Source organism: Mauremys reevesii, linkage group 15 (assembly GCF_016161935.1).
Source record: "Mauremys reevesii isolate NIE-2019 linkage group 15, ASM1616193v1, whole genome shotgun sequence".
Taxonomy (NCBI): domain Eukaryota; kingdom Metazoa; phylum Chordata; order Testudines; family Geoemydidae; genus Mauremys; species Mauremys reevesii.
The window spans coordinates 41,521,562-41,539,617 of record NC_052637.1 but is presented as its reverse complement, the minus strand read 5'-3'; the positions used below and the strand labels follow the sequence as shown (position 1 = coordinate 41,539,617).

The following is an 18,056-nucleotide window of genomic DNA, read 5'->3' as shown; positions in this document are numbered from 1 at the left end:
AGTTTCCCCACTGAATTCCATGGGATTTCCACACGCAGGGGGAACGTGTGGGGCCAGATGCATTGAGATGCACCAGTGAAAGTGGCTGTGTTGGGACCAGGTATCACTGCTCCTCGTTATTATTCTATAAGGCCTATGCTGTGGTCAGTCACGTCCCCGTCTGCAGAGGCAACTTTTCAAAGCAGTTTCTTTGCAGGCTGTCTGCCTCTGCTAACCCATGGCCATAGCAGGTCACAAGCACGTGCGGCTACTCGGTTCCTAGATAGGTGGGCAGGGGGTGAGGGACTGTGTCTGTCACGTTTCTTTCCTTCACTTTCGTTTGGGAGCCCGCCTGACGGAGCAGCCAGCTCCAGCCGGCGTGTTTCAGCCAGCGGCGTGGGCGCGAGTGCCTTTCATGCCCCCAGAGACATGTTAATCCCATGCGCTCTCTGCCAAGGGGCATGCTGCTGGATGGCAGACAGAGGGCATTTGTAGTGTAGATTGGCATCAATTTACTGGTTTCCTCTCAGTTCTCAAGACTTAGCAGTTTTGCTTAAGCCAAAGAGCCTGACTTATGCCGGGGGGGGGGGGGGAAAGATGAAGGCGTTTTCTCTTTCTTTCTTCTTTTGCTTTTCTTTTTCAAGAAAGATTAGATTGAAACTAAACGAGAAGGAAGATTAGCCAGCACTGGAGACTCTGGGGGCAGACAGTCCGGCAGCCTGGCCCTCGGGGCCTGGAGCCAGCAGAGGATATGTTTAGGGGTGAATTTGAAACCCCCAAGAGGACAAAGCATGAGAGGGAGCTCAGACCCCTCACTGCCGTGCAGGGCACCCCAAAACAGATCAGGATCCCATTAGTTATTGGCCTGTTCCTTGGTGCAGCTGCGGCTTTGCTGTCGTCAGAGTGATCTGGGCCAGGGACTCTGGGAGGTGCCCTTTGTCCCTGGGTTTCAAGCACTTTCCAATCATCACAGTGCACCTGGTAGGCAGCTACGCCCTGAGCGGGGCTGGGGTCTGCTGTCCTCGGGGCATGGGGGGAACCATGGCGCCTGCCTGCCCTGGGGTGAGAGCCTGACGCCTTCGCCGACAGTCCTGAGTTTGGTCCGTGGACGAGAGAAGCCAGGATGTCCAAGCGCTCACCTCCGAGCGAACTGCCCCGCATGAAAGAAGCAGAGAGCCATGCGCACCCCTTCCTGCCCCCACCCTGTTGCTTGCTGTGAAGCGGGCCCCGGGGGGAAGGGGCATTCGGGCCCCGGGGGCCAGGGCCGCTATTGTCTTCAAACAAACTGCTGATGACAGGAACTAAGGGCAGTGGGTTTTGTGCATCATGTTTATTTTCTCCCCCCGTAAATAAATAAATAAATAGAATTAAACTGCAGTTCAAAGTGCACTTGAAGGCTGCTGGGGAATACGAATGTGCCTTTGAAGTACAAGGGCTTCCATTTGTTAAACCGAAAATGGAGCTGTGTGTTTCAATGTAGAGGTCCCTTAGCAAAGAAAACCAGAGAGGAGCGACTGTTTCTTCTTCTCTCGCTCAGCCTGCAGCTCTCCAGCCCCCAGAGTTAAAAGTCCAGTGCCGGCTGAGCCGCTGCAAAGGGAGCGGGGAATAAAGGAAACAAAGCAGCTTGAATAAGCCCTAGATGGACTAAGCTCTTGTCGATATGGCTGCAAAAATGGCTTGGAGGGGAGAGGTGGAGGGAGGCTTCTGAGCGGTGTGATTACTGGGGGTGGCTTCGCGGGGTAACCAGATTAATGTAGGCTGTGTCAGCCACCCCTGGTTTAAAGAGTGACTCGGGGATGTGTGGAGTTCATCTTGTAATGAAACTAGCTGGGTCTGTGAGACCGCTGCCCTCTAGTGGATGGATCAGAAGTGCTCAGCTGTGTTTCATAGGACCTGTACTGTTAATCACTAATGGAGATTCTCCTTTAGCTTAGGTGGCAAGATCCGAATTCTGTCCCCCTCATGCCAGGATGTTCCACTGGCAGTGGAATGACAGCTGTGAATTCCTAGGTGTCCCGAGATTCTTTCCACTATTCTCAGATCAAATTGGCGCGGTTTGTGTGTTGAAAGCAGGACGTCCTTAATGGTGCTGGATCAGCATGGCCGGTGGTTGCACTGCTGCACAAGGAGGAAGAGCACCCAGCTCACTCTGCTCTAGCTGTGTCAGCTCAGGTGGGGCTACCGGGAGCACGAATTGGCTTGTGTCAGTAAAGCCACGTACACAGGGTGTCCTGCTGGAGAGTGCTAGGGTGGGCTAGGAATTGAGTGGGAGCCCTCTGGAGCAGCGGCTCTCAACCTTTCCAGACGACTGTCCCCCTGTCAGGAGTCTGATTTGTCCTGCGGACCCCCAGGTTTCACCTCACTTCAAAACTACTTGCTTAGAAAATCAGACAGAAAAACACAGAAGTGTCACAGCCTCTGTTACTGACAAATCACCTCCTTTCTCCTTTTTACCATAGAATTATCAAATAAATCCAGTGGAATGTAAATACTGTCCTTCCCTTGCAGCGTACAGTCTACAGAGCAGGATAAACAAGTCATTGGATGAAATGTTAGTTTGTGCTGACTTTGCTAGGTGCCTGTTGTCAAACTAGGCAAATCTCTAGCTGCGTTGTTGCACGCCCTGGAAGGCTGCTGCGTACCCCGGGGGTATGTGTAACCCTGGCTGAGAACCACTGCTGTAAAGGCCCTCACCGTGTCCTGTGTTCCAGGAGACACCACAATCCTGCCGGAGAAGCAAGCTTGATTCGTCCCTTGGGGCTACCCCAGCTATGCCTAGAAACACCTGCCTCTTCCCCCCACCCCCGAGTCCAAGCAGCACAAAGATCCTTAGTTCCTTTGGTCTGGGGTTTTTACCCCTCCTGCCACGTGCTCTGAGCAGCAAATTCAGCTGCTGGGAGGACTCCACTGGCAACACTCATCTTCCCAGGGAAGAGAGCAACGATAAAAGTCTTTGATCCTTTCGTTGGTGACTCCCCTATCCAGACGTGGGGAGTTTCCACTTGTCTGGACCCAGAGCCCATCTGGCATTGACGGGGCTCCTCTTTCGGGAAGGGCGGAACAATTTCCCTCGAAGAGCAGCGCCTCTCCCTATGAATGTCCCACCTCTGCAGAGTCATGCATCCGGTCGCAGAGGCTCACGCTACGCCTGCTCACACATTACCCTGCAGTACGGAGCACAGATACTGCCAGTGAGATTAATTCAGGCAGGTGCTCACAAGCATTCGACAGCGTCCGAACACCAAACGCTTCCTTCGCATTCTAATACCGGTTTGATCAATATTAACCCGCCAGCGGGCCCGGCAGATTCCAGCTCCAGATCTGTCAGTGTCCAGTCGAGACGTGAGGATCTTGGCATGAGCTGGTGCCTGGTCTGCCAGGGTCACGTGGGTGAAGGCCAATGGAAGAGGAGGTGCCGATGCGAGGGCTGGTGGTGTCCGGCAGACAGCTAGAGGGTGGGGTAGTGGTGTCTGGTTGGTGGCCAGTGGAAGGCGAGGTGCTGAATGCGAGGGGAAGTGGTGTCTGGTTGGTGGCCAGTGGAAGGCGAGGTGCCGAATGCAAGGGGCAGTGGTGTCTGGTTGGTGGCCAGTGGAAGGCGAGGTGCCGAATGCGAGGGGAAGTGGTGTCTGGTTGGTGGCCAGTGGAAGGCGAGGTGCCGAATGCGAGGGGAAGTGGTGTCTGGTTGGTGGCCAGTGGAAGGCGAGGTGCCGAATGCGAGGGGAAGTGGTGTCTGATTGGTGGCCAGTGGAAGGCGAGGTGCCGAATGCGAGGGGAAGTGGTGTCTGGGCGGTGGCCAGTGGAAGGCGAGGTGCCGAATGCGAGGGGAAGTGGTGTCTGGGCGATGGCTAGTGGCCAGCGAGATGTTCACGGGACACTGTCTATTGCCGTGTGCCCCCCACTTTGCTTCGTTTAACAGCCTGAGCCCGGCCCTGGGAGCCTGGGATGCCTGGGCTCCATCTCCCCCATTGTATGACTGTGGGTGATGTCCTAGCGGGTTCCCCTGTGCTGGGAAGCAGGGGTACAGTTCCTGCCCTGCCTGGCGGGGTGGGGAGGAGGTTTGCAAAGGGCTTTGAGATCCCCTGGCACCAAAGCATCATTATCTCCCCGGCTGTGGCATGGAAGCCGCCACTGTCAGCACAGAACAAATCTTCCCCGGGGCATAGACGTCCCCAGGTCTCATCTCGGCCTTGGCAGGGCTCTTTTAAGCACCAGGTGGTTGGAAAGAACAAACCCTTCAAAGTCCCCCCACTCGCTCCTCTCCTCTCTCGCTTCTGTTTTCCTCCTTCTCCATCCCCCTACTCCCAGGCCCCTTTCCACACCTCCTCCAGCCCCCACCCAGCCGTGTGCCAGGGCCGCTACCCTGCTGAGGCGGAGGGGTCAGGTTGGCGAGATCAGCTTCCTCTCTGCCCAGGGCCTCAGTCCCCCCCGTGTGATCCCTGTGTCCTCCCGGGCCGCCCAGGACAGCAGGGCTCTGACCGTCAGGCTGAACGAGCAAAGAGGAGGCCTCAGTCTCAAGCCAGCCCAGGGCCCAATGCCCAGCGGTGCCGCCCCCACCTCCCTGCAGGGTGGCTCTGCTAGAGTCAACGGAGGCATGTGCCAGCTGCTCAGGGAGGCATCTGGGCTGGCATGTGCCCACCTGACGGGGCTGAGGCTGGTCTTGGGAGGTGGGTGACTCCTGGGGGGGCTGAGGGAGTCCCGCTCCTGCCCGTTGCCATTCAGCCTGGCGTGTGGCGGCCGCAATGCTGTGGGTGCCGTGGGGGGGCGTATGCCCCGCAGGAGGGGACGGGGGCCACATGGGGTGCTCTCGGGATCCAGCGGGTTTCATTTTGCCCCTTTTCCTCTCTTTCTAGATGACGTTTCGCCGTATTTCAAAACGGAGCCGGTCCGGAGCCAGGTCCACCTGGAAGGGAACCGCTTGGTCCTCACCTGCATGGCCGAGGGCAGCTGGCCACTGGAGTTCAAGTGGCTTCACAACAACAAGGAGCTGACCAAGTTCTCTCTGGAATACAGGTGAGCGAGCTCCCGCGCCCGCCTCGGCCCTGCCCCAGTCGGGAACTGCCGGGACCCTTCACATCCAGAGCAGCCGCAGCAAAGGGGCTGGGGAGCTTTGCGCCTCTCGACTGTTTCTTCTGCTCAGGCTGTTGTGGGGTGGGACGAGGGGAGCTGGCCGGGGCGTCCCAGGTGCTGGGGGATCCTGGGGGAGGACACGCAAGCGTCCTGTAGAGCGGACGAGTTCCCCGGGGTCTGGGCGCGCATCTGGGGTGGCTTGCTGGGGAGGTGGGACGCAGGGACACGCTCAGAGCCAAGATGAAATGATGTTGCCCTCTCCCGGCCTCCCTGGGCACAATCCACCCAAGAGCAGGAAATTGCTAACCGTGTCGCTGCCCCTACGCCCCCGCTGCCTGCTCAGCGATCGTGGAGCAGGCAGGGCCATCGGGATGTGCCGGGATGCACCGGCCCCCACATCCAAGGCACCGGAGAGCCGCTAAGGGGCCAGTGCTGAGAAAAAAGGGAAGAGTGGCAGGAGCCGTCTGTCCCCCTTTGCTCTCCGAGCTCCTGTCCCTTGCTAAGGCCCAGCTGGGCAGAGAGGGTGGCAGGTGCTGGCGGTGCTTTTCCTGGGGTGCGGGCAACTGCCCTGCACTGGCCATGGGTGTCCAAGAGACCTGTGGAAATTGCCAGTTAATTCCCGGATTCACCCCCTTCTCCCAGACACTACAGTCTAGTCTCAGGCGTGTGCCCGTTGGGGGCAGTCTGCCCACCTGCTGCCCTGCGGGCTGCCCCGCAAACACTGTGGCAGGGGCGTTGGGGGAGGTGGTCGGGCAGTAGGGTGGCCAGGCAGCAAGTGTGAAAAATTGGCACGGGGGGGCGGAGGGGGTAATAGGAGCCTATATCAGAAAAAGACCCAAAAGTTGGGACATCTGGTCACCCTACTGGGCAGGGACTCAGGATTGCCAGGGACAAGGTGGCCACGGTGCAGCCTGCAGGCCACACCCCGTCCAGTATGATCTGTGGCTGCCATCCCCTTGAACGCGGCGTGCGGCCTGGGGAGACTACGGGTCCCAGCATTCAGGGCTCCATCTTGGCCCAGCACAGGGGATTAAGGGGGAGTGTTGCATGCTGGGACTTGTAGTCTCAGCTGGCTGCCCCCGCTGCAGGGGATGAGAGCAGCTGGTATCGGTAGGGTGACCAGATGTCCTGATTTGATAGGCACAGTCCCGATATGTGGGGCTTTTTCTTATATAGGCTCCTATTACCCTCCACCCACTGTCCAGATTTTTCACACTTGCTGTCTGGTCACCCTAGGTATGGGCCACTTTTTAGGCCAATGATGTGCACCCCCCGCTCCCCCCGAGGTTCCTCGGGCCCAGCCCCTGGTTCTGGCCCATCTGGGTGAGAGGGGAGGAGCCGTGCGTGTGATGCCCCCATGTCGGTGCACAATGCTGAGCATGCCAAGGGCTGCCTTGCCGTGTCTGAGAACGCGCTGGGGCGGGCAAGCGCAGGCCGGCGACAGGAGGAAGTGCTCGGGCAGAGCGGCAGGCGGGCGGAGGCCAAGGCGGGACGCAGCTGGCATGCTGCACAGCCAGGGCACGGTTTGGAGAGGCTGCAGGTTTGTCAAGGGGGAAGGGACAGGAACCAGAGCCTGCCGGGGCTGCTGAGGTCCCTGCTTTCCCAGGAGGCTTTAAAACCCACTTCCCAGGAACACTCTGGCTGTGGACTCCCTTTGCCCCGGACCAGCACCGCCCCCGGCCGAGACGTTCCCAGGGAGCGAGTGTGGGGCAGGGGGCGGCGCATGGGGAACCCGTTGGACATTGAAATATTCTAGTGCAGTAGCACCTGGAAGCCGCGGGTAGGGATGGGGCCCGCATTGTGCTAGGCTGTCCCAGGCTGACCCCACCAGGGACTGATCAGCTGCCGCCCACTGAGGCTGGGACGCCAAGGATCCGGTGATAACCTGAAGATCACCTGGTCCTCGTAAAAGCAGAGCTGCGGAGAGTAGGTAGATCCTGCCCGAGCCGCTGGGACTGGGTTTCTGGCCAGCTCAGGCAGGTGACTGCAAAGAGTGATTCTGCAGGGAGCAGGCTAGGAAGGAGAAGGGAGCAGCGAGGCCTTTGACCGCCAGTGTGGGGTAATTCCAGCCAGAAGCCGGCTCCTGCAGAAGACCTCCAGTTGGGGGAGAGGATCTGATTGACCCGTTGAATTTACATAAAACTGTTTGATTTGGAAGATTCAGAGCTGAGGCCTGGGAGAAAAGGGACTGGGGCCTGTGTCAGGAGAGCAGGCGGGCCAGGGCATCCGCGTGGTGGCTTCCCCAGGCACCGAACACACGTGTAACACAAAGACAGTCCCTGCCCAGGTGGCTGCACTTGTGGCAAACGGAGGTGGAGGCGGGGGACTGCTTTGGGTTGGTGAGATCTATGTGCACCGTGCACCCCGCTCTGATAATCCATTAACGCCAGGCCGAGCACTTTGAAGGTGAAAAGTGCCGCATGCTAATATTCCAGCGCTGCGTACTTAGCCGGCGCTCGCCATCTTCATGCTGTTCGTTAGCTGTCCCGCGCTTTGACCATTATCAATAGCTTTCGCCGCGATAGGCAGTGCCACCCCCTCCAGCCCGACGGCGACAGCCCCACCTGCTGTCCCCAGGGCCCATCCTCAGCTTTATTCCCAGCTCCCGGTTCGCGTGGCGGGTGGGAGGAATCAGAAAGAAAAGCCACTGCCCCGGAGTCACAGCCCTCGAGGCTCACCTTTAAATCAGGCCGGGCGCCTCTCCCGCTCTCCTCCGCGTGTGTCATCCTCTCTATTTTAATCAATAATTCAGCCCTAGACCAGCCATTCCCCATTTCAAGTAATCAAATCCAAAGGCTTCTAGTTGCCGTAGCAACTCCTAAGTGGTCCAGGACCCTGGGAAGGCAGACAATGGGCCCGGTGTGAAATCCCCTCCCTGACAGCGATTGGAGGACCCCATTGTTGGCTGCTGGGCCTGCTATGAAGGGAAGTAACTTTGTTTTGTGTTAGCCGAGGGGGTGGGTGCAGAGGGCCCAGGAATGCCGGGCTCTCCCCTCGCTGCGCCGGGTGGCTGGGCTGGGCTGGGCTTTTGCTTTGAGGTTTATTTTTCCTGTTGAGATTCTGGGGTTGCAAGGAAAAATGCCGAGCTGAGAATCGAATTACCCCTCCCTGTTGTGCGCAGACAGGCAGCGAGCTCTGGGCAGGCCAGAGTCACACCCCGTCGCACGGCACATGGCCCATCCCTGGGCTCTGGGCTCCAGCTAACCTCTCAGGGCCTTTGCCTGAGCGAACAATGGCTCCGTGATTCCCATCACCATCGCATCTGGGCACTGCACATTCATTCCCCCGGAGCGGGGCAAGTGTCATTTCCCCCATGTTATAGATAGTGAAACTGAGGCACAGAGCTGCAAAGGGTCTTGCCTGTGGTCACAGAGGCAGCTGGCTGTTGAACCAAGGGCTCCCAAATACTGGCCCAGTGCCTTAGCCAGACTCCCGCAGACTTGGCTTGCAGTGACTCGCTGGGGCAGGGCTGGGGAGGGGTGTCACTCACTGAAGCAAACAAGTGTAGAACAAATTGCGAGTCAGAGGGCTGGAGCGAAGCGGGTGCTGCCCAGTGGAGTCGGGGCCAGGTGGGTGAGGAAGAACCAGCACGATGCATGGGTGTTTCACACGGAGCCCGTCACACGCCTCAGCCTTCCCTGCCATCTGCTGTGAGCACAGACCCCCCCATCTCCCGGCTCTTGGGAGGGAGGCACCACCGTGATGCCCGCATTAGCCCCGTGGAGTGTGTGGCGGGGGGCCCTGTCCAGGGCAGTAGAGCCCAGGGTTCCTACACTGCAAGCGGTCACAGGAACACAGCTGCCAGTTCGAGGGAGCTCGAGATCTGTGGGTGCAAATGCTCCCATTCAGGCTTCCGACAACCCGCAGGCCCCAGGAGACCCCCTCTCCCCCAGCTTTCAGCAGCTCCTGCACCGGGCAGCTGGGGCAAAGCCATCAGGACGCTTAGCGCAGCCGACTCAGGGGACTGACAGGTCGGGGGAGATGGGGACTTGAGGGCACTGTGGAAGTGGGGGAGCCAGATGAGCGTCCCGACCGGGGTGTGGACCCCCAGACGGAGTGCTAGGGCTGGGAGCTAGAATCAGGCTGGGTTTGCTGCTCTGCCACCTGTGAGTTTCTGTAAACTCCCCTTCGATGCTGAAACATCCAGGAGGCGGCAGAAAAGCCGGTGGTGCTGGGGGCGGGGTGGATCTCTGGGTCACTGAGGGGGCTGGGGTTCGGTGTGGTGAGCAATATGGGGAGCCAATTAAGCAGGGCAGCGAGAGAAGCACTGAGGTGGATGCCGACACGACAGCTTAGCTGGCAGCTGCTGCGGCGACGTTTCCAAGGTGGGTTTATTTATTCATGTGACAGGTGCTGGGCTGGGATTGTGGCGTGCATGGATCAGCCCGGAGAGGAGCCAGCCATTGCGGCTCTTAAAGGAGAAGACAGGAAACAGGCTCCTGGTTAACATGTTATGGAGCAGGGCAGCATGTCAAGGGGGCTTTTCCCGTCCACTTGGAAAGTCCCGCAACCGCCGCATTGTGCAAAACCAGGCCACGGAGCCACTCGCCGCCCCCTCGCCCGCAGCACCACCCCGCCGGCCAGCATAGGTGCTGCGGTGCATTTCAGTACGGGCTGCCTCCGCTGAGGACCAGCTGGCGTAGTCCTGTTGTTAGTGGCACGGGGAGGGGGAATCGAGGCCTTTCCCCGTGGAAAAGGGTCACGTGGCTAGGGAGGCTTGGAAGGGTGAGAGGGATGTGAGGAAACGTCAGTTTCACCAGGAACCAATAGGTCCCTCAAGGAGAAGTGAAATTTACAGCTAGGCAAAGTAAGGAAAATGCTGCTTGGGAACTCGTTTGCGTTGGATTTAAGGCTGCTTCCTTTGTGTGTTCTGACATGGGACGATGACAGGTTGTGTTTTAAGGGTTATAGAGCAGCGGTTTTCAACCTTTTTTCATTTGCGGACCCCTAAAAAATTTCAAATGGAGCTGCAGACCCCTTTGGGAATGTTAGACATAGTCTGCGGACCCAGGCTGAAAACCACCGTTCTACAGTAACGACCTTTCTCGGACCCTTTAGACATGGTCCGTGGACCCCCAGGGGTCCATGGACCCCAGATTGAAAACCACTGTTAGAGACCTTTCACTTTCTGAATGTCAAGTCTACTTGCCTGGCTCCCCCATTGTCTGACCCTCCTGCCCCATAATTTCCCACAAGTGTGAATATTTACATTGATAAAAATTAAAAAAAAAACCTGCTTAAAAATAAACATCAGTGTTATCTGTCAAAATGATACAAAAATGAAATGGGATTCTGCCCAGCCTGTGGCTGGAGGGGAGGGAGAGGGGGAAGAGATGTGATGCCAGGGTGGGAGGGATGGAGGGAAAGGATGGTGTGTGCGGGACAAACAGTAAAGATTAGACCTTCTCCAGGGTCTTGTCCAAGGGACAAGTTACTCAGCCTGCTTGCACCAGCTAGGCACTGGAGAGAGAGTGCCTCTGAGCTGCTGGAGGAAGGAAACCTTTTCACTTTGCCAAACGGCAACCAGTCACTTGTCCGGCGTGGAAAGGCAGGACACCTGACGAAGCCACTTCTCCGACGACGCTCTGGCTGCCAGGTCCAACTCCCAAGACGGTCAGTGGGGATTAACCCATTCAGTTCCGGACCCGTCTTTCTCTCCCTGGCTGCATCGGACCGAGAGTCCTTGGAGTGATGGGGACGTTCTCTGGATTTTACAGGGCTGTGGCCGGGATTCCCAGGTTTAGGTGTCAGGACAGCAGGGCCGGGCTGAGGATGTCAAGCCAACGGTCTTGCCCCTTGGTGACCTGGTGTGACGAAGTGGGACTGGTTTTAGTGTTCCCTCTGAATACGATGGGGGGGGCTCAGTTCCTGGCTGACCCTCTGTTGCCTGGCAACTAACGGCCAGGCCCTGCCCCCCTGCAAGGGGATGCTAAAGGTGTGGGAGACAGAGAGATCAGGTGACCTCCTGGCCCGGGAAAGAGACAAAGCCCAGAGAGGAGGGGCTGGGGGGGGGGGGTTGGGGGCAGTGGCCTCCCTGGGGCCCCAGATGGACCTAACTAAAGGGGGGTCTTGTTGTCTGTACCAGCAAGACCTGTTTTGGACTGTGTTCCTGTCATCTAAATAAACCTCTGTCTTACTGGCTGGCTGAGAGTCACGTCTGACTGCAAGGTGGGGGTGCAGGGCCCTCTGGCTTCCCCAGGACCCCGGCGCTGGGCTGCTTTGGGGCTGAGCAGCGATGCCGGGATGTGACCTGAAACCCAATGCTACAGCTTTCTTTCCCCTTTCTCCAGAGCCGAGCTTAGCCAGCCCTGCCAATAGCTCGCTCCTAATGGCACAATTACTGCGCTGTGCGGCCCTCGGAACAGGGAAATCACTCACGGTTTTTCAGCAAATACCGGTTTCAGGGTGGAAAAAAGTAATTACGCGGGTCAAAATTGTTTATCATCTTTAGTGCTTCTCTTCACTAGCCAGGGTTTCTGCTCGGGGCAATTGCTGAACTAGTGCTCTTTAGTGAAGTTATTTCACAATTAACAATGAATTCTGCCACAGCTGGAGAGTGTTTTCCCTTCAGGTTCATTGGGAGGAAGGTAATTGGATTGTAGATTTTACTGTTATAATACTCAGTACAGGGGACTCCTGGGTTCTAATTCTGGCTCTGCACGTCGCTGGCCTTCCTCTGCACCCTCAGTTTCCCCTCTTGTTAAGGGGTTCTCGTGGGAGGGTGTGGGGCTTAACGCACTCGTTAAGCGAATTGGTGCCGCTGGGTGGAACGTGATTAGTTATTTGTATTGCAGTAGCGCTAAGAGGGCAGGTCCCAGGCCCCAAAGGTATTTAGGCATCTTGATTTCAAAGGGAATTAGGCACCCAAATTCCATTGAGGAGCTGGGCCCAGGGACCTGTTATGCTGGGCCTGATACACCACCAGTCAGGGTCTCTGCCCCGAAGCGCTGAGTTTCAGGTGTTGACAGCAGATGCCAGAGGAGCACCTGGGAGCGGCAGACAGCAACAGGATGGGGTGAGCGCTGGCCATTTACAGCTATTCACTCTCTGATCGGTTCCGTTGCCGGGGCTATGAACTAGTGCCCAGTTCGATTTGTAGTTGTTGTTTAAAGTGGCACAAGGGCGGCCCGGTTACCAAGCACCCTGCTCCTCCTGTTCCGGCACCTGCCCAGGAAGGAAGTAGTTTGGGGTATTGTCGCCCGGTAGCAGCCCGGGGTGTGGCTGGAGAAGAGAAGCACCGGCCAACTGCTGGCTTGGTCGCGCGATCCTCTCTCTCCATCCAGGCGTTTGCCTCGGGAGGCCCAGCTGGGTCAGCGGAGATGCAGGATTTGACACTGGTTATTGTGTGTGTCACCATGGGGCCCCAAGACCGAGCCAGGACACTTGCGCTAGGTGCAGGACAAACACAGGACAGAAAGCCAGTCCCTGCCCCAAAGAGCGGGCAGCCTGCCCCCGTGAAACTGGGGTGTCCAAGGTGCCAGCTTGCCTGCCCAGTGGGAAAGGCCCGGACTGCGAGATGGGAGCGCTGGATTTGGGTTGGCCTCTTGTTATCCTTTGCACTCACCCTCCAGGCTAGAATAGCTTTGGTGCAAGGCTCTCTGTGGAACACAGAGCGGGGAATGGCTTTACCCAGCTTCGCAGAGTGAGGCAGTGGCAGGGCTGGCCCAGGAACGTAGGTGTCCCTGCCTCTGTCTCCCAGTCAACTGTGCCAGCAATCTCCCCTCTCCCCTGACAAGAGCAGCCCTCGGCCACACACAGAGGAGAGTCCCCCCATCCCACAGGGGAGAACAGCGACCCAACAGGCCTGGGCCCCTGGGGAGGGAGAGCCGTGACCCCGGAGGAGTTTAGAACAGTGCACCCTTTGAATCTGGAGGCTACATCCGTCCCTGCCTGCACCCCATCCGTGCCACCCCCCGGCAAGGCAGATTCCGCCCTCGCTGAGAGCATCTGAGGAAGTGGCAGCCTGTCTGCTGAGGCTCCATGCAAGGAGCTGGCAGACGGTGGTTCCTGTAGAGCCCTTGCCCTGGCATTGGGGACAGCCTGGGCTCCGGTTCCTCTTGCCAATGAGGCGTCGCTAATTCCCAAAGCAAGCGCCATGCCCCACAGCCTGGCATCTGCTCCGTTGCTTTCGTTTCCCACCTTACACCAGATCTGGGTGCAGTCACGGGCAGCCCGTCGTGGGTGGACCTGCCCTGGCACACACCGAGCCCTCAAACCGACTGAAAAGAGCAGGGGTCACCCAGAGAAGTGCTGGGGTCCTACCCCCAGCAGCGGAGTAGGAAGGAGCGGGGGCACGAAGGCTGATTAGCCCAGCAAGGGGGCCTGCGCTGCCTTTCAGGCGTTATGGCATTGGAGACTAAGAAGTTCACTTTTTTTTCTTTTTAAAGAAAAGAACCCGTCTCCCAGGTTTGCATCGCGTTTCCATAGCAACCCCCCTTTTCTTCCCACCCGGCACACAAAGGCGAGCGACTTGTGGAGGTGCTGAGAAGGGCGAGGGGGAAGGCTGCGGGTCAGGGGGCCCTTCGTCCTCGTGCAGCTCTGGGTTTGCATCAGAGCTGGCGAGCTTCCCCCGTGAAGCGTGCTGGGCTCACTAGCTCATTGTGGCTCCAGTCGCCCGGCCTGCAGGCGCTGCGAGGAAACTGGAGATCCCTGCGCTGGTTAGCTGCCTTCTGTGCATCAGTCTCTGCAGATCAGCTCCCACCCTCCCCTTTTACCTGTCTGGAAAACTCCTGGGGAGGCTCTCAGGGAAAAGCTAAACTGCTCAGAGAAGGGTTTCTCCTTCCTTAAGGAGAAGGCAGCTTAACCCAGCATCTCCAGAGAGTTTGAGGCCGAGAAGTTGGAAAGATTTTGCCTAGCGTGTGCTGCGCTCTCTCTACCCCAGCCCCACGCGCACACACTCCTGTGGCTCGGGGCTAAGACATTTTTCCGCGGTTTCTCCCTCCTGTGGGTTCTCCAGAGTCTGAGCTCTTTTCATACACGGAATCATAACATGCAAATTAGGCCGTGCGATGTCTTTAATGAAACCCTCCGAAGGAAAGAGCTTCTCTGGCGGATTGAGGATATTTATTTCTCGTGCAAGAAATTGAACATGCAGATTGGTTAGGGCTGGTAATTTATCACATGAGATTGTGTATTAGGGTTTGCATTGAGTCCTGCTCCCTTCTGAAATTACATCGCGCATATATTAGAATGTGGACAGACAGACAGACGGACGGACGGACTCTCACGCACACGGCCCTTTCCCTCTATTAAATACATTCTCATTCCGCTTCCATCCTTTCTTCCCTCCACAGCTGGTGCAGGACTCCGGCACCCACCCAGAGGATTTCCCATGTCTTCCCACGAGCCCAGAAGCCCTCTGCCAGAAGCGTGGAGACTAGGAAAATTTAATTAGCTCCTTGGCTTGCATCTTAGCTTCGTCAGACACGTCACTCACCCTCCCCAAAAAAACATTTTTGCATGACTAATTCCCCACAAGGCTCTGGTTTGGGTTTCCTCTGCTACGCCACAGCTCCCCCGCCGCCTTGCTCGGGCTGGATGCCCACGGGTTCTCTTTCTGGCACAGGATTCTCGTTTTGGCTCTTGTAATACCTTTTTCGGAGGAAGCCGGGAAGAAAACGGGCCCGGTTCTGCTCTCGCTCCCATGTAGGGTGACCAGCCAGCAAGTGTGAAAAATCGGGACAGGAGTTGGGGGGTAATAGGAGCCTATATAAGAAAAAGACCTACAAATCGGGACTGTCTCTATAATATCGGGACATCTGGTCACTCTACTCCCATGTGTTTCACTCGAGAGCGGCTCCGCCCAAGTCAATGGTTTTGCACCAGTGCGAAGCTGACGCAAGCGAGAGCAAGAATCAGCTGCTAAAACCAGCGAGAGGAATCCCAGTTTGGTTTCTGGGCTCCTTCCTCCGGCGTTACAAGCAAATGGGCACCAGCTGTGGGGATCTGAGCGGAGCGAAGAGCTCAGGGTTTGGCCGTCTCATCGGAATTGACCACAGAGATGAGGGAAATGCAGCCAGTTAAAAGTCAGATGCATCCCAAACCCTGTGAGGTTCTTGAAAGTTCAGTGAACTTTACATGTAAAACAGAGGGGCCAGGGGAGGGGAATGTGAAGGGTGGGGAGCCCAGGACGTGCCCTGTCCATGAGGCTTCGCCCTTCCTGTGGGCAGCCAGAAGCTTTCCCATGAGCCAGGCGGCACCGCATGCCCCATCTTGGCCAGGTTTTGCCAATCCAGGGATTTGGGGCGGATTGGAGAAGCAGCGGGTTTGCAGTCACCGCTCCAGCTGGCGCTCCCCACGCATGGTGGAGAGTCCCCACCCCCTCCCTGTGGAAGGCTGCTGATCCTGCACTTTCTGGGTGTCGTTTCGTTTTAAGGGTCTGCTCAGTGCAGCGTGTTTGGGGTGTGCCAGTGCCCTGTACTGGGGGCAATCGGAACCGCTCTACAGTCTGTGCCAGGCCCTGTGCTGCTCCGAGGTAGTGGAGACTTTCCTTTAACTCACGTGGCAGGGAGGGGTGCCTCCGGAGCAGGGGGTTCGGAGTTCTAGTCCCATTGCTGGCGGGAGGGTCTGTGCAGCTGTGGGCTGCAGCGCAGCGTCCCCATCGATTTGGTGAAGGGGGATGTTTCCCAGTTCTATTTGGAAAGAGACGCTTGATTGATTTTAGGTTTTCTCATGAGCCCTGGCCTACCGAGGTTGGTATGTTGTTGCAGGGTTGCTCTGGAGGGCGGGGCTGCGTGTGTTATTGTAGGGTAGCCAAGCTGTGCGTGTTGATTGGTTACTGGGGAGGGGAGGTGTCTGTGGAAGAGCCAGTGTCGATTCGTGAGTTTGGAGCAGCAGGCCGGGAAGGCACTCACCCCAGCGGCGGAGGAAAGTAGGACACGTTCCCTGCCTCCTGCCCTGACCTTGGCCACGTCCCGTTTAGATACTGAAACATGAATCGCCGTCTTGTTATTTGTGCCTCTCTCCGGCCCGCCGTGGCGGGGCTCTCCGCCCCCTGCGCGCCGTAGGAAGCCAGCAGATTAATGCATGTGCATGAATTATTAAACGGCTTATTGTTCTAGCCGGACCAATTGAGCTGGCGATTTACAAGGCCGCCGGAGTTACTGGAATTCCCCTGACCGCAGCAAAATGCCTCTTTCGCAGGCGCCGCCAAGGATGGCTCTGGCCGCATGTGTCAAACTGCAGCCTTCTCCAATCAGGAGCTAATTGAGATTCAATAACACCGTTAACATGACCTGATTAAATACCGGGGGGATGGTTAAAAACACATTGAGTGAGGCCCCTCTGCTGCGGCTGGCCACTGCTCCCTGCATGTGGGGAGCTGGTAAATCTTGCTAAGTGTGTTTTAATGCTCTCTTGCCATTTCATTATCACACAATAACGATTCCAGTACATGTGCCCCTGTAGAATTAATTAGTCGTTATACAGTATGTTAATCAAAGGGGCTGTGCCAAGGCTCTGAGATCCCAAATCTGTTGAGCTGCTGCTTTCTGTGGCCTGTGTTTAAAGCGCCACATGGACCTTGCAACGTTCTGGTTTTTAATTTGCTAGAGCAAACGCTGCAGCTGTGATGTCCCTTCACCCCCTGAATAAATCAGTGGCATCAGCCATTAAACATCCCTACAATAACAAACCAGCCTGCACGATCCTGGGCAACCCTACGATAACAAAGTGAGTGTTAATATCCCGGGGCTCGTAAGCAGCTGTATTGTACAATGACAAACTGGCCCTTGCAGCCAGGGGCGGCTCCAGGCTCCAGCACGCCAAGCGCGTGCTTGGGGCGGCATGCCGCGGGGGGCGCTCTGCCGGTCACCGGGAGGGCGGCAGACAGAGTGCCTTCGGCGGCACGCCTGCAGAGGGTCCGCTGGTCCCGCGGGACCGGCGACCGGCAGAGCACCCCCCGCGGCATGCCGCCGTGCTTGGGGCGGCGAAATGTCTAGAGCCGCCCCTATTGCAGCCCAGCCCTCGGGAGCGACCCTACGATAACAAAGCGACATGAGCTTCGGGGTGATGGCTTGGGTCAGGCGGCCACGCCCCAAGTTAGCCCAGATCATGTCTTTGCATCGGATTGGTTGCCACAGAGGGAAGTGCTAGCCACAGGTTCTCCTCCTTTCACCTTCATGGGGAAGGAGCCCAAAAGGGCAACTCCCACCCAAACCGACGGAGCAGATGAGCCTAGAAATCCCCGTGTGTCTCCGCCCCTGGGCGGAAGGGGCTGTTTTGCCAGCAGGTTCGCCCAGGGGAGTGGGTGTTGGTCATCCCCCTTTTGGAGGGGAAGGGCTTTGGGAGATGGATTTCCTGGGCAGCTCAGAGGCCGTTCCTTTTCTCTGCCCCTTGGCCTTTGCTGCCCCTGGCACTACGGGCGACTTTCCAATAACAAACCTGTGCATGTCATTGCCCCGTGAGTGACCCTACAATAACAAACCCACGCGTGTCCCCGCCCGGTGAGCAACCCTACAATAACAAACCGACGCGTGTCCCCGCCCTGTGAGCAACCCTACAATAACAAACCGGCGCGTGTCCCCGCCCTGTGCGTGACCCCACAATAACAAACCGGCGCATGTCTCCACCCTGTGAGTGACCCTAAAATAACAAACCGGCGCGTGTCTCCACCCTGTGAGCGACCCTACGATAACAAACCGGCGCATGTCTCCACCCTGTGAGTGACCCCACAATAACAAACCGACGCGTGTCCCCGCCCTGTGAGCGACCCTACAATAACAAACCGGCGCGTGTCTCCACCCTGTGAGCAACCCCACAATAACAAACTGGCGCGTGTCCCTGCCCCGTGAGCGACCCCACAATAACAAACCGACACGTGTCCCTGCCCTGTGAGTGACCCTACAATAACAAACCGACACGTGTCCCTGCCCTGTGAGTGACCCTACAATAACAAACCGACACGTGTCCCTGCCCTGTGAGTGACCCTACAATAACAAACCAGCGCGTGTCCCCGCCCTGTGAGTGACCCTACAATAACAAACCGGCGCGTGTCCCCGCCCTGTGAGTGA

At 57.5% G+C, this 18,056-nt stretch overlaps 1 protein-coding gene across 8 annotated transcripts in view; it reads left to right on the top strand.

The window, feature by feature from the left end:
- Nucleotides 1-18,056, top strand: part of SDK2 (sidekick cell adhesion molecule 2) — a 161,491-nt gene that overhangs the window by 77,170 nt on the left and 66,265 nt on the right. For all 8 annotated transcript variants that reach the window (XM_039501736.1, XM_039501735.1, XM_039501733.1 and 5 more), the window contains exon 2: nt 4,830-4,989. In XM_039501736.1, the coding sequence (XP_039357670.1) occupies nt 4,830-4,989 (160 nt within the window). The remainder of the gene's footprint in view (nt 1-4,829; nt 4,990-18,056) is intronic.